The 16,558-nt window shown below is 37.6% G+C and overlaps 1 protein-coding gene across 3 annotated transcripts in view; it reads right to left on the bottom strand.

Annotated features, from left to right (window-relative positions):
- LAMA4 (laminin subunit alpha 4) overlaps positions 1–16,558 on the bottom strand; it is a 199,246-nt gene that overhangs the window by 130,433 nt on the left and 52,255 nt on the right. For 2 of the 3 annotated variants that reach the window (XM_069077018.1, XM_069077019.1), the window contains exon 2: positions 5,297–5,398. The exons of the other annotated variant lie outside the window; for it this stretch is intronic. In XM_069077018.1, coding sequence (XP_068933119.1) covers positions 5,297–5,398 — 102 coding nt within the window. The remainder of the gene's footprint in view (positions 1–5,296; positions 5,399–16,558) is intronic. 3 annotated transcript variants of the gene reach the window in all.

The following is a 16,558-nucleotide window of genomic DNA, read 5'->3' as shown; positions in this document are numbered from 1 at the left end:
AGAGAGAGAGAGAGAGAGAGAGAGAGAGAGAGAGAGAGAGAGAGAGAAAGAGAGAGAGAGAGAGGGAGGGAGAGAGAATGCTAGTTCTTACCATGATTTGTTTTTGATGAACCCAAGTCAATTCTTGGCAATCATGACTTCCCTTACAAAGTGTTCACAAATGATCTCTTTGATATGTTATAGAATTTTGTCAAATTATAGTTTGAAGATCTAATTTCTTCTCTTTTGGAAAATTGAGACATGGACTCATTTCTTTTTTTGGGATTCCTGTCTTATTTTCTTTGATTTTTCATATATCTTTCCCTCTCCCCCCAGACAGTGCTGATAATTCATCAGTAATTACACCTCCAAGTTCTTTTAGCATCCTAGAATGTAGTTCATCTTCTGTGCCTGGTGACATGAACTCATGGGAAACCCATCAAATACTCTCTGACCTTCTAATTTATAGGGATTATAAATTTATAGTTATAAATTATATTATATTATAAATTATATTTATATTATAAGTTAATTATAAATTATAAGGCATTCAAAATTTCACTTATGAGGAAATATTCTTGTTTGTCTAAATTATATCCAGAGTATTTGGTGGTTTCCCTTTGTTGGATCAATTACAAATGATCTTGTTCTTTTTGAAAGTCTGTCTATGTGTAAAAATATTTAGTCACATTGAGTTGTTTCACCTGAAAGAGCAGTCTTGAGAGAAAATTAGGAGCAGTTACCTTGGGCAAGTCACTTAACCCCAATTGCCCTGCCCTGCCCCCTCCAAAAAGCAGCAAAAAAAAATTAGGAGCAGTTGGGGACAGATGTGCACAATGATTTTTTTTTTTGTTTCAATATAAAAAGAAGTCAAAATGATTTTTTAAAGGGGGAAGGTGGGTGGGAAATGAGAGACTAACACTGGGAGTTATGGACAAGGCAATTGCTTTGGAATACAAGAGTAAAAAATTGGTTCAGCTGAACCAATTGATAGTCATTTGAAATATTTATCTTTTTTAATAAATTGCAAGAGGCAGCTAGGTACCACAATGGGTAGAGTGTTAGGCCTGGAGTCAGTAAGATTCATCTTCCTGAGTTCAAATCTGGTCACAGACATTTACTAGCTGTGTGATCCTGGGCAAGTCACTTAACCCTGCTTGTCTCAGTTTCCTCATCTGTAAAATGAACTGGAGAAGAAATGGCAAACCACTTTGGTATCTTTTCCAAGGAAACCCAAATGGGGTCATGGAGAATCAGAAACAACTGAATAACAAGAGAAACAGCAAGAAAAAAAGAGGCAATATGGTACTGGGGATGGACTACTGAACTAAGTCTGGAGACCTGGGTTCTAATCTCAGGTCTGCCTCTAACTAGGTGCATGTTGCTGTTGTTTAGCCATGTCCATTTCTTCCTGCCCCCATTTGGGGTTTTCTTGGCAAAGATACTGAAGTGGGTTGCCATTTCCTTCTCATGCACATTTTACAAATGAAGAGCTGAGGCAAACAGGGTTAAATGACTTGCCCAGGGTCGCATAGCCAGTAAGTGCCTGAAGCCAGATTTAAACTCAGGAAGACAAGTCTAGGTGACTTCAGGTCTAGCACTCAGTCTCTTGGGCTACCTATATGACCTTGGACAAAACACCTGTACTTTGCAATAATCTCTAAATTAGTCTCTCTCCATTCCTCCCCACTCTCTAATCTCTACCTAGTATCCATATTGATATTCCTAAAACATACCTAAGCACAGCAGGAACTCTGCTCAAAATATTTCAGAGATATTATTGCCTTTGGAAAAAAATACCCTCAACAAATTACAAGATCTCAGGGTTGGAAGGTAATCTAGTCCAACCTACACCTGAACCAGAATTCCCTTTGCAATGTAGCTGAACATAGCCAACTGGAAGTATCCTACCGCCCCCTGTCTCCTGAGGTAATATAATAAAAATAATAATAGCTAACATTTCTATAGTATCTGAAAGTTGGTAAAATGCTTTGCAAATATTATCTTGTTTGATCTTCACAACAACCCTGGTAGGTAGGTCCTATTATTAACCCCATTTTACAGATGAAGAAACTGAGGCAGACAGAAGGTTGTGACTTACCTGAGGTCACACAGTAGGTATCTAAAATTTTGCTCTTCCTGATTTCCAGGTTCAGGGCTCTATTCACTGTACCACTAAACTGTCTAGGTAGTCAATTCTACTTTGAAAGCTCTCATTTTAGGAAACTTTTCCTTACAAAAAACCTAAATTTGCAAATTTTATGCTGCTTTTACCCATTTTACATTCTTCTTAGTTCTTTGGTCAATTTAATCCCTCTTACATATGACAGCTTTTCAAATACTTGAAGAAAGTTGTTAGAACCCTCCTAAAACATATATTCTCTAGGTCCCTTTTAGCCCTAAAAATGTCTGTCATTTAAAGTCATCCTAAATCTGTCTCCCACCCACCTTTCCAATCTTATTTTTTTGTTAATCCTCTTCCCACACTCTTTATTCCATTCAAACTGGCTTACTAGCTATTCCCTAAACATACCATTCCATTTCCTGCCTCCATGGCTTTTCATAAATGGTGACCCTATTCCTCACCTCAGCCCCATATAATCCTTAGTCTCTTCCAAAATAAAACTCAGTTGTATCTTACACGAGGTCCTTCTTGATGTCTGCAGTTATTAGCACGCTCTCCCTTTCATATTCTTTGTATTTGTTCTCTTGAGTACTTGTGGTACTGCTCTCCCCACCTCCCCAAGACAGGTGGGCAAGCTCACTGAAGGCAAGGACTGTTTGGTTTTGGTCTTTGCATCTCTAGCACTTAGACTAGTTATTTTGTACACAGTAGTCACTTAATGACTGTAATTTTTTTTTGGATGTGTGAGGCAGTGGGGTAAAGTGACTTGCCCAGGGTCACATAGCTAGTAATTAATGACTGTAAATCGAATTTCTTTGAGCCCTGTTTCCCCATCTGTAAAATGGGATGGGATTAAACTATGTCACAGGTAGCTTCCAGCTATGAAATGATAAGGGCGCTAATTGTAAATGTGAAATTCTATATTTGTTTTCTAGTTCCTTGACAGCTGAGAATAATCTTGAACAAAGAAGACCAAAGCTGTGAGCTGGCCTGCTACAGACTGTGGAGACAAGTAAGACAAATAAACCAAACAGTTAGACAATAGGCTTTATCTAAATTAAGTGATATGACACAATGCATATACTATCTTCACAATTTGTTCATGTGCTCCCAAAAATTCATGTGACTTAGAAACGGTTTTGTTGTTCCCATAAATCCTTCTATTTCTTTATTAAACAGACAAACTGGTGATAGTATGCTCTCATGTATCCTGTTTTTCCATTCCTAACTGCTACATAAGCAATAAGTTAGGTGGGACTTGTCTCTTGGGTGCTGACATGTAGGGCTGGGCTCCTTTTCTCTGGAGGAGTGGGGTGATGTGTACTATTTCTTGGGTGTCTTCTGGTTTATAGAATGGTAGAGTGGGTGACCCAGCTCTCTTACTTGGCCCTATTCCCAGTGTCCAGAAACTGTTCAGTGCAACACTCTGACCCTTGCACAATGTTGCCTGGTTCCCTTGCTATGGTGTAACTCTCCCAGGGATCTGTCTTTTTTTCCATCACCTCAGTATTTGCAGGGGTTCAAATGGGACTCTCTGTAATATGGGAAGATACGGGCAGTTCTATTTCTTGGTATAACTTCCTCTCACTTCCACTCCACGGGACAGTCTTCCATAATGGAACCACTATTGCCATGGCCCAACTCTCCTTCCCCTCTCCCCCGTCTCCCAATTTGTAGAGCCTCACCTTTGTCCAAGATGAAATGTTTCTAGGTGTGACTCTATTGCTTTGCCTCTCTTTCTCTGCCTAGTGATAATGATAGGTATTAGGGCCATGCCTAATGGCACTAATGGAGACTCTCACTTACCTTTTGAAACTCTATACAGAAAATTCAACACTTTAATAGTGATGAATATACCCCCATCATTTAGGCTAAAGAGAGTCAGCTGTGGTGTAATTGATGGAGAGCCACCTGGTTCCACGGAAGATCTGAATTCAAATTTTCCTATACTTTCTGGTTGTGTAACCCTGGGCAAATCACTTAACTTCTCAGTACTCTAGGCAACTCTTTAAATTAAGACCTGAAACTGGGGATCCACAGATCTTTGAACGTCGATGGGAAAAAAAATTAAATTTTTATTTTTAACATATTTGGATTTTTAAAACAATCCTATGTATTTTATTTTGGCTATCAAGGAATCCATGACACAAGACAGGTTAAGAACTCCTGCTTTAAAACTATAAGTTTCAAAGATGGTGCTGGCTTCTTATTAGTAGATGTTCCCTACACCATTAAGATCACATCCCCATTTGTGCTAATACCTTTATTAGAAAGGCATATGTGTTTCTTATTGCTACAATTAGGCACCTGGCAAGAGGAATAGTTTTTCTGTGAAGTCACTTGCTATTTTTTCCTGTGGGAGACTATACTGCCCCTCCCCCCCCCTGTCACCTATCCCTCATGTCCCCAGCTTTTCGATTTCCTTGTTTGCCAAAAAAAGTTACTGGAATGCTAAGTCCTGCTGTCCTGGGGGTTGAGTGAATCAAATACAAATTATCAAAGTTGTACATTCACTCAAGCATTTCCATGGGGATGATTTTGGGGAAAAAAAAATAGTCTCCGTTATTAAAATAACAGGAAACCGGAGATGGGAGCATTGAAAAGGGGGAGTAGGTTTTGTCAGCTGCCGATGCTTACACCCCAGCAGAGGACATCCTGAATGTAAGGGTTATTTAAGAAGGTAGGGGGAGGAGAGAAACTCAGTTGATCTAGACTAAACAATGCCATGATAGAGCCACTTTAAGGGACTTTATTATTTGTCACTCTCCGCAAAGAAGGGAGGGCTCCAGCCTGAAATGATGAACAAAGAGGTTTCCTTTATGTGTATGAATGAGAAAAGTTGTCTGAATCTGTTTCACTATTACCTCTTCCCAAGGTTAACTGGGCTTACTATGGAATCACCAAAATACTGGTTGTAATTGAACTCCCTTGTAGTGAATATAGTATTCATGTGTAGGACTTCTGGGGCTGAGGCTCATAGAGGTTCACGTGCCTTCCTTTGGCAAGGGGCCAGTATGTATGTTCCTCCCCATAGAGACAAAGCAAGCCTGGCCAACTCCATGGGAGCGATCACAGTCCAGAAGATTTGGTTTCCTCTGATTACCCCTGTTCCAAGTCCAGGGTTCTATTTTCCTCTTTCAAAATAAAGAGGTTGCATGAACTAGACACAGGATGAAGGGAGCTACCACTTACCACACAGAATCCAGAGCCATCCAGACACTCATTTGAATTCCCGTTACAGTCACAGGGCAAACATTCTCCTGACACAGAGTGAAAAAATCCCGCTCTGCAGATCTGAAACACACATACACACACACACACAATTTTTTTTTTAGTTAAAAGGTCAACTTTGGCCCACATTCTGTAAGAGGAATAAGATAATTCTACAAATTGTTTTTACATTTTCTATAAAACATACATTTTAATAGGGATTCAATAGACCCTGTTTTTGTGCCCTTTTGCCAAAGTTTTCTTTCATAATTTGTTTTACTCCATCCTTTTCACTGGCAATATGAGGTGCCTCATTCTCTTTATATAAATCTGAGCTCTGATTCTTTTCTTTTAATTAAAATCATAGGATTGTAGATTTAGAGCTAGAAGAGAATTTGGAATCCACTGAGACCAATCCCTCAATTTAATAGATGAGAGGTATTTAAGTATATAAGTGACTTACCCAGGGTCACACAGCTACAATGTCTCTGAGGTGGATTTTGAACCTAGATCTTCCTGATTCCAAGCAGATGCACAAACACAAACACACACATATATACATATATGTATATATGTCTTAAGTTTAAATTAAATTAACTTTAATTAAATCTCATACTACACACATGTATATGTATATGTATTTTGAGATTTAATGGTATTTTGTATATTTGGAATTCTTTAATTTCTGTTGCTATTTTCTGGTATTTAAAAAATTGGAATATATTTAGGATATATTTCTAACATTTGGAAAATTTGGAACAGGGAATAGGCTTCATGGAAGACTGTTAGGGGTTTAAGTCATTATATTTTCTTTTCTTTTACTTCTTGGAGAGGAAGGGTATTTTTATTAATGAAGGCTCTCGTGTTATCACAAACGTTGATAACTATTCACTGCTCTTTTGGCCAGGTCTGTCCTTAAACCATCCCAGAGAAATAATGTTCCATTTCATTTCCAAAGGTTTACTGAGGAAGAGGGATATCACACAGTTTCCCTCAGGAATTATATTTGGCATATATCCACTCCACTCTCTCCCCTCTCAGTGACTATGATGTAAACCTATTTCCTCCTACATTTTCCTCTGTGAAACGAAAAACAACTAGTCACCACCCCTAGGGTGATGACAAGTTTGAGGGCCCACCACTGAAGCTGGACATGAACAGCCCAGAGGAAATCTAATCAAGAGCGATGCACATTCATAGAATGTAAAAGACGGAAGGAACTCAAGACATCATTCAGGCCTGCCTCTTTATTTCACGGATGAAAAAACTGATTCCCTGAAAGGTTAAACAACCTTCCTAAGGCCATAACTAGCAAGGGTTAGAGTTGAGATTCAAACCCAGAAATCCAGGGCTATTTCTACTCACAAGATCCCAACATGGGAAGTAACTTCCCTGGAGAAAGGATAAAGGAATTGGTTTTCATATAAATATAAACAAAGACAAAGGTAGCACTTATTTTCAGTCTACAGAGAGACATTTTATAATTTGTGTTGGGGTGCCCATCTTCATTTCTAGTGAGAAACAACTGTGAGGAAAGCATCTTAAATGGCAGATGGAGGCATTTAGGCTAGACAAGAGCAGAACACTACCTGAATGACAGATCCATTATTATGGATTATGAAGGTAACTTGTAGAGTTTCCTTTTCTGGAAGTTTTATGAATGTAGGTAGTTACAGCCTTGGGTTGACTTGAGCATACAACTAGAAGTGGGAAGAAGGTGAACTAAACTAAAAATTCTCAACCTGGGGTCCATGAGTTTTATTTTTTAAAAGATATCTTAATAATTATAGTTCAATATAATTTGTTCTCTTTGTAATCTCATACACAAGAAAATAATAATAAAATAATCCTTGTTTAATGCATTTGAAAAGATTATTCCAAAAAAGTTTCCATATTCTTCACCAGACTTCCAAATCACAAAAGGCTAAGAAATTCTGGGCTAGATAATTTCTCTATTCCTATGGTTATATGATGGTAAAAAGCCCACAGAAAAGTTAGTGATTTTGTTATCATTCAGTCAATTCTTTGTGATCCCAATTTGGGGTTTTCTTGCAAAGATATTGGAGTGGTTTGCCATTTCCTTCTCTAGCTCATTTTACAAATGAGGAAACTGAGGCAGAGAAGGTTAAATGACTTTCCTAGGGTCATACAGCTAGGAAGTATCTGAGGCCAAATCTGAACTCAGAAAGTTTTCCTGACTACAGGTGTTGGTGCTCTGTAGTGGCTTGAGTAGGTTAGGCTAAAATATCTGTCTTTATCCTCTTATTTATTCCTACAGAGTAGTTGGCATGGGCCAAAGCTAAGTTCTAGGAAGAAATTGTTGATGAGAGGGCGTAGCCATTTCATTGCTGAATGAAAGGAAACAACTCCAACCACTCATCCCCACTGTGGTACACAGGGAGAGGGAAGGAGTATGAAAGCCTAATGTCACCCTTGAAGCATCTTGACTATAGAACCTAGGGTGACTCTAATTACTAAAGAAGAGTTATTAAAACCCATTATTATCATTAAGAATGAACTCTTTCACTTTGACTCTAGAAATTTCTGTGTTTGGTCATCATTCCTAAAATTCTACATGGAATATCAAAACTAGATTCACTGACCACCTAAAAGATAAAAATTAATCTCAACTTTTAAAAATAACTTCCTCTCTTATAAGTTCTAAGATTTATTTTCCTTATGTAAAGATCTGTAAAAGATATATGATTATCTGGAGACTAAATTAGTGTTGGTTCACTTAATTCCAGGATACTTTCCTGATTGAATTCAATGAATGATGCACATATGTGTGCAACTGATGAAATTCAAGATCAGCTAACACTGAACACCTTTCAACAATGGAAGAACCTTGTGCAGGCATCTGGTTGTAGAGAAATTAGTTGTGATGAAGGAGGAGCAAAGGTTAAAACCCTATCAATGAACTTGGTGCCATTGAAATCTTCCTTAGTTACTTATGGAGCCCATCATCTGCATATATGGCTGGCCCTTGATTTGTTATTCAGTAGAAATCGAAATATATTTATAATTCTACTACTTATATGTAGTTTGGGGATATGAAAGAGGATAGCTTTAATTATAGTCAAACACCAATCAATTATTCAGTCAACCTACCGATGAGTATTTATGGGACATTTGTTGTTTGTCCTTTGTTTTAGAAGAGAACCAATGACACCATGGGGTGATGTCTTGATTTGTATGTGATTGGATATTTATAGAGCACTACATACTCTGTGACCATTTTGGATCCAAATGCTATATAAAGAGTAAGATATTAAGTAGTTCAACTCCTCACATCTGTCCCCCTTCAAATATTCCAATCACTTCCTCTAGACAGCCCCATCAAGTCTAACACCCACTAAATCAACACAACACACACAGAAAGACCCTGGAAGTAATCAGGATGGTGGGTGGAATGTGCAGGATACCTCTTTCATTCTGTTACCACATTCCAAGAGCACTTTCTTTGTTGGGGGAGGAGGATGGTTAAAGAGTAAGAGAATTGGTCGTTTGCTAATGCACTACCAGAAAAAAAGAGCTTCCCCTCCAGTTCCTACAGAATCAGAATTCAGAATTTAGCAGTATTTTCACTCTAAGAAAATGCCATTCTAAAAACCAATCTGTATGTTATGTCTTACAGATGATTACATCTTGATTTGTTATAATTTGATATGATTTGATTTGATCTATGCTAACCCTTTGTGTCCTATCCTCAACCAAGGATCTTAAGATAGTTCTGGAGTATTGGCTTGCTTTTATTTTATTTTAAAAATTGTATTGCTATCTTTTATATTTGCATTACCTTCATTTTCAGATAAATTCTTCTCCCACCCCTCCCCAGAAACAGCCTCCTTTAACAAAGAATAATAAAAGCATGAGGGGAAAAGAGCAATTCAGTAAAATTAATCCACATATCCACCATATAGGATGGTTCCCCACCTTTTCAAAAAAAGATTCTTTTTCTCACCTTTCCTTTAAGGTCAAGCTTTATATTATAATTACATAGTGTTAAGGTTTTTTTTAATTTGTTATTCTTCTTCTTTCCTTTACATTGTTATAGTTATTGAGTATATTTTCCCCTTGATTTACTTATTTTTATCAGTTCATATGAATCTTCTCAGCTTAATTGTCTTCCTCATAGTCATTATTTCTTATGACACTATAATTTCATTGTATTCATGTTCTCAATTTACCCATTTCTTAAATGATGAGTGCTGGTGTTATTATCTTTACTCCAACCCTCCTCCCCTCACTGGAACTGGGACTCCCAATTAGTCCCAGGCCTACTATGTGACTTGTCCTCCATCTCCACCCTGTGCCACCTTCTCTTACCCCCTACCCTTTTACAACTCTAACTTAACTTCTTACTGTGTGTTGTTTTTCTATAGCAGAGTTCAATCTCCCTGAGGGCAAGCACTGTCTTACTTGCTTATTTTTAATTTCCAAGTCTTAGCACAATCTCTGTCAAATAGAAAATGCTTAATACATGATTTTTTCCTTCATTCATTCCTTTATCATTTCAAACGAAGGGGGTTGAGTTAGATGTTTTCTGAAGTCCTTTCCCACACTAAATCTATCATCTGTTGTACCAGATTTTGTTTAGTTATTTCCTCATTAATGGATATGTACTTTCCCCCCTCAATTCTTTGCTACTTCAAAAGTGCTGGTATAAATATTTGGGTACATATGGGACCTTTCTTTTTGTCTTTGATTTCCCTGGAGTATAGGGTTAGTAGTGGAATCTCTAGGTCAAAAATATATGGACATCATAATCACTTTGTTAGCATAACTATAAATTGCTTTCTAAAATTGTTGGACCAGTGACTCAACTGTCTTAATTTATTACCAGGTTAGTAAACAGGGTTTCTAGAACTTTGACTTTTACTTAGTATTTCTTAATTTACTTTTCTGGGATGTTGAGGCCATTTCACATCTTTGTCTTGGCTATGGAAATGCTTTTAACTTCCTAAATTAATTTGCAGATAACATCAAACCATACACATTTTCAAGCTGTCTGTGTGACACTGATGGCCCAGAAATTAATGTTTAATTCTCCTAAAATTTGTTTTGGCACCTTCATTTGAACATTGTGTATCAGCTGAGATAATTTCACCCCACATGAAAGACTTTTCCAGTCCAAGACCTGGGAGTGCCAGTGATTCTTCCATTAAAAAAAAAAATTGTCTCCAGGCAACCATAATCATAGCCAAAACTATTTAACTTTTGTAGTTTTATCGTGAAAGTAACATTCATTGTCAGGTATTATGATGAGAATAGAATCCAAAGCAATTCTTCCTTTTTCTGAATGTACTTTCCTTGGCCATCTTGACTCTAAGCTTACTAAAAACAAACAAATAAACAAACAAAAACCAAAAAAAAACAACCCTTTGAAAATTTAAGATTAAGTGAGAGCTCTCAGACAACCTCACCTTTTAAGAGGAATACAACTCATTACAGTCAATCAAAAAAGCCTAGTAACTGGGAGATTGGGATTGACCACCAGGCCACATCAACTCATTCAACTAATTGAAAAAGCATGGAAGAGTTGTAATCTACTTTCATAGAGGTAGTAGTCACACTGATGTAATCCTTAAATCTTGATATGACAATACATAGTTATCTAGAGTATTTATGGAATATGTATTATATGAGTATTTGTATGTTTACACATATATGCATGCACACATGTATGTGCTTATGTGTACATATGTGTCATACTTATGTGTTTATGTGTGCAGATAAATATACAATACATGCATATAAACATACATATTTTGTTTGTGTGTCTATACATACACACACATATATACACATATAAACTTTTGTGTGATAGTATCACAGATTTTGAATGGGAAAGAACTTTAGAGGTCACTTTGTCCAATGTTTTAATTTTATAGAAGAGGAAACTGAAATCCAGTTGGGTAAAGGGACTTAGTCAAGGTCAAAGAGGTAGTAAATGCTAGTATTTGGATTTGAACCTATACCCTCTGACTCCTCATTTAGCAATCTGTGAGAGGCAACATTATGGTGTATGTAGTCATGTGTTTCAGAGAGGCCTGGGATTCAAAGGATCATAGATTAAGTGCTAAAAGGGTTTAATGTTATCTAATCCAGCTTCCTGATTTTACAGATGAATAAATTCAAGCCTTGCAGAATTAAGTCACTTGTCCAATCATACATAGGGAGTAAATGTCAGAGAGGAGATTTGAATCCAGACCCTCTGATTTCAGACAACCTTTATGCTGTGCCACACTACTGAGAAGAAAATTCTTTTATACAGTCACAGCAATATTATAACAATGATCATGAAAGACTTAGCTATTCTGATCAAAACAATGATCCAAGACAGTTCCAAAGGACCCATGATGAAAAATGCTATCATCTCCAGAGAGAGAAAGAGAGCAAGAGAGATCTAAGTGCAGATTGAAGCATACTTTTTCACTTTATTATTTTTTGTGTTTTCTTTTGCAACATGACTAACATGGAAATATGTTTTGCATGATTTCATATGTATAATTGATATATTGCTTTGCTTTCTTAAGGGATGGGGCAAGGGCTGATGGGAGGGAGAGAATATGGAACTCAAAAAAATTAAGATTTTTTATAAATGTAATTTGGAAATATTTAATGAAAATACAGGTATACACATACATATATGTACACATACATACAAACATATACATACATACGTATATATGAGAAATCATACTGTCCTCAACATTACTCTGTGAAGGAAGTGGAAAGTATTCTTATGGCCCCTTACCAACGAAAAGGCTGAGGCTCTAAGGGTTAAGTAATTTGCCCACAATTGTATGATTAGTATCCAAGGAGGGGCTTCAAATGCAGGTCTTTCAGGTGCAGTGCTCTCTCCTTAACACTTTTTTTTTTGTTCTGTTCCTGATGTGAGAGCTCATTGGCATAAGGACCCTGCTCTTCCAGTGCAGATTAGCTTGTATTCTGCAGCTTTTTATAATATTAGAGTGTTGCCTGGGACACAGAAGAATTAACTTGTCCAGGGTCACACAGCCACCATGTGTCAGAGAAGTGACTTGAACTCAAGCTATTTTGCCTCTGGGACCAGCTCTTTATCCACTATGTCATGCTGCCTCTCAGTAAATAAATTTAATTATTGGTAGGAAGAACCTGAAATGGTAATCCAGACCAAGGAGTTTTATAAACTGTTCTCTCCTTATCCATCTAGAATTTAAAAAGATGAAACTACAGATCAAGGACAATCCTCAGATCAAATTGATTCTGCTTTGTCTTATTCGAGGTAATGAGCCGCCAATTCTTTCATTTTTCTTCTACAGTCAGCATGTGAATTCAGTAGAAAAAAATTCAGTAATGAAGTGAGTCCCTGCATACTGTGGTTTCAGTTGGCTAGATGTTGGGCTCTCTTGGCTGATTTATTTGAAATCTGGAGAGAATTATCCATGTATATCCTCCCTCTACTCTCTAGTTCTTGCTTGCATAATTACAAATTCCCTAATTTTCAAAGAGTGAGGCTTTAGAGGCCAAAAGAAATTTCACTATTGCTTGACTGATTTTTCTTCCTGCAGCTAGGAGAGCTATTTTGAATTCTCCAACAGTTTATCCATTTCAAAGGCTTTCTCCCTTCCCAAGTCACACCACACACACACACACACACACACACACACACACGTGCGCGCGCTTATTTCTTTTTGAGATTGATGGGGAAACATTGGAAAAATTACAAAAGCTATAACAATAGTGGGACCCTCTCTTCAGACTCTTCAGGTTTAGACACAAACCTCCCCTAGAGTAAGGGGAAATAGACCTCTGTGCTTGGGAACAGTTTATGTTCAAACATTGCAGCTGCTTTCTCCTCTGCTATTGGAGGTGATGTCTTTATTTGTTTGCTAATCTCCCTGGATCTGAAAAGAACTGATGAAAGTGGGATCCTCATGTTAGAGGTAGAAGGGAGTTAGACATCAGCTAGTTCAACCCTCTCATTAATAGAGGAAGAAACAGGCCTGGAGAGGTGAAGTCCCTTGCCCAGGTTCACTTAGGTTATATGTTATTGGCAAAGATGGAAGATCCTAGTTTGGGACTTCTTACTCCAAGTCCAAGGTTCTTTCTATCATCCCATGCACAATTCTGATGAGTTTGTGGTCTTTTCTTTTCACTCTTGCATTTCTATTTGTTAAGTATTTTATTTTTCCCTAGTTACATGTAAAAATAATTTTTAACATTCATTTTTATAACTTTGAGTTCCAAAGTCTCTCCCTTCTTCTCTCCCTCTCCCCCAATTGAGAAGGCAAGCAATTCAATATAGGTTATACAAGTGTAGTCATGCAAAACACTTCCATAGTGGTTGTGTTGTGAAAGAAAACACAGACAAAAGAATTCAAGAAAAGTAAAGTAAGAAAAAGTATGCTTCAATCTACATTCAGACACCATCAGTGTTTTTTTTTTTCCCTTTTGGAGGGCAATTGGGGTTAAGTAACTTGCCCAAGGTCACACGGTTAGATTTTTTTTTTTTTGGTAAGTGTCTGAGGCTGGATCCGAACTCAAGTTCTCCTGACTCTCCAGCTGGCACTCTATTCACTGCTCCACCTAGTCGTCCTGACACCATCAGCTTTTTGTCAAGTTTGTAATCCTTTGCCAATTAAAGGGTATCTGACTCAATGTGAGGGTTAACAATATTTACTAGTGATTATTTCTGTATTTATGTTTTTGTTCTTCATGATTTCCTTATGAGGTTCCCTCACATTGCATTTAAGCATCTCGTTTATATGCAAGGAGACCAAAGCTCAGAAAGGTGAAGTTACTTGGACCAAATCCCTTGGTGAATAATAGATTCATTCTGATTACATACGGGATTTTAGATAGAGAGGCAGCAGAGGTTAGTGAAGAGAGAGGTGGCCTTGGAAGCAAGGAGATCTGAGTTCAAGCTCTATTTCAGATGGAAAAGTGATTGAATGATCCAGGGAAGGTGACTTAAATCTCTCATTGCTTCCAGAAATTTTCTAAGATTGTAAATTACAGAGAAGGTGTTGATTTGCATGGCTAGAGAAAGTTCCTTATGTGGAGTTCTCTATACCAATTAAACTGAAGTGCCTATTAAAAAAAAAAGATTGTAAAATCCTTGAGGGCAAGGATAGTTTTACCTTTAGCCTTTTTATCTTCAGTGGCTTGAATATATTATGATAATCAACAGAGTGAGGCACTAGTATTAAAAGAGATTGGGAAAAGCTTCCTGTAGAAAGTGAGATTTTAGATGAGACTTACAGGAAGCTGAGGAAACCAAGCGATGGAGATGGGGAGGGAGAAAATTCCAGGAAGGGAGAATGGCCAGTGAAAATGCCTGGACTTGGGAGATGTGGTGTCCTGTTTGAGGAACAGCAAGGAGGCCCATGTCACTGGACTGCAATGTATTTTGTGGGTGGGTGGGAATGGGGAGTAAGATGCAAGAAGACTAGAAAGGTAAGAGGGAACCCCAGGTTATAAAAGTCTTTGAATGCTAATCAGAGGATTATATATTTGATTCTGAAGTGATAGGACATCACTGGAGTTTTGTTTTTTTATTAAATAGAGGTGGGGAGAGGTATGTGTGACAGGGTCATACATTTATGCTTTAGGAAGACAAATTTGATAGCTGAGTGAAAGACTGGAATGGAGAGGGGCTCGAGGCAGAGACCAATCAGCTGCTATCACAATAATCCAGATGTGAGGTACCTCAGGGTCTGCATCAGGGTGGTGGCAGTGACAGAGGAAATAAGGGAGCATTTATGAGATGCTACAAGGGTAAAATGGACAGGATTTGGCAACAGATTAGATGTAGAGAATGAGGGAATAAGGAGTCAAGGATGACCCCCAGGACTGTGAGTCTTGGTAACTACTGCCCCTTTTTATCACATCATTACACTGCAGGCTGTTTTAACATACTTAGTTTTCTCACTTTTTGTCCTTTAAATCATGATAACACTATGTATCATTTACCAACATATTGCTAATCTGAAAACTGAATCATGATCAAATTGAGTTTACTGGAGAAAAAGCCACAAGCAATTTTCTGGAAAAAGAAAATATTGTACCACAAAATTCTTAAAGAGTAAGTAGGGTGTGATGATTAAAGAGGTGGGGTAAAAGAGTTGTGGCAAGAGGTGGTAAAAACTGCAATGGATTTGGAGTCAGAAGGCTTAGGTTTTCTGTACTGACTTTGACACTTATTAGGCTTGTCACTGTGGGCAAATCATCTAAGCCTCAGTTTCCTTATCTATAAAATGGGAATAACATTACTTATACTTCCTACTTCACAAGGATCTATCTAGTCAGAAAAGTGCTTTGTAAATCAAACACACACATACATGTGCATGTGTGTTCATGGGCACACACACATGCATACTCATACTAACACACTCTATTATGAAAGTAAACTGCTGCTATTACTCTGACCTCAGGTTTATTCATATCACTCTGATAGTTTTTGCCTGTAGGGAGACATCACAATAGAAAGAACACTGAGATAAGAGCACCTGTGTTCATATCTTTGTCACTTATTATTTGTGTGACTAGGGACAAGTCACTTACTTGAAGTCTGGACTTCAATTTCTTTATATGTAAAATAAAAGAGTTGACTTGATGGCCTTTGAGGGTCCTTTTACACCTAGAACTAAAATCCTGGGATCATTTCTATGGGATGAGATGAACCTTTCTCTGCTAGTCATTAGTATTCTGGTTTGAATTGAAACACTGTCCTGGAAAAACCCATCCTTACCATATCTTTCCTCGTTACTAGGTTTGGAAGTTTAATTTTTCATTAGTGCTTTATTTTCTGAACACACCCCTCTGCTGAAGCTAAAATGTGTGAATGTGTGTGTGTGTGTCTGTGTGTGAGTGCTTGTGCTCACATGCATCTGAAGGTAGCCTTTTGATTATTTTATATTCCACATTTTCTAGCTATCAGGTACCTCATGGATCACCTAGTTCCATTCCTTTATTTTGTGGAGAAGAAAGCTGAGCCCTACCTAGAATAGTTATGGCTTGCTTAGGCTCACACAGCTAGGAGTGATAGTACCTGTTGCTAGTTGGGCATGTTTTCATGACTTTGACTTGCAGAGGGAGCTACTTCTATCCTGTATTTCTATTCTTGGAATGTCTTAAGTTTCACTCATTCATTCAACAATCATTTGTTAGTTACATACTGGACCCTGAACATTGCATTGCACTAGGTGGGGTGTGTGTGTGTGTGTGTGTGTGTGTGTGTGTGTGTGTGTGTGTGTG

Source organism: Petaurus breviceps, unplaced genomic scaffold (genome assembly GCF_028583685.1).
Source record: "Petaurus breviceps papuanus isolate PSGF00001 unplaced genomic scaffold, PetGlider_PUasm1.0 90977, whole genome shotgun sequence".
NCBI classification, from domain to species: domain Eukaryota; kingdom Metazoa; phylum Chordata; class Mammalia; order Diprotodontia; family Petauridae; genus Petaurus; species Petaurus breviceps.
The sequence above is the reverse complement of the archived record's forward strand: the minus strand, read 5'-3'. Positions and strand labels throughout refer to the sequence as shown.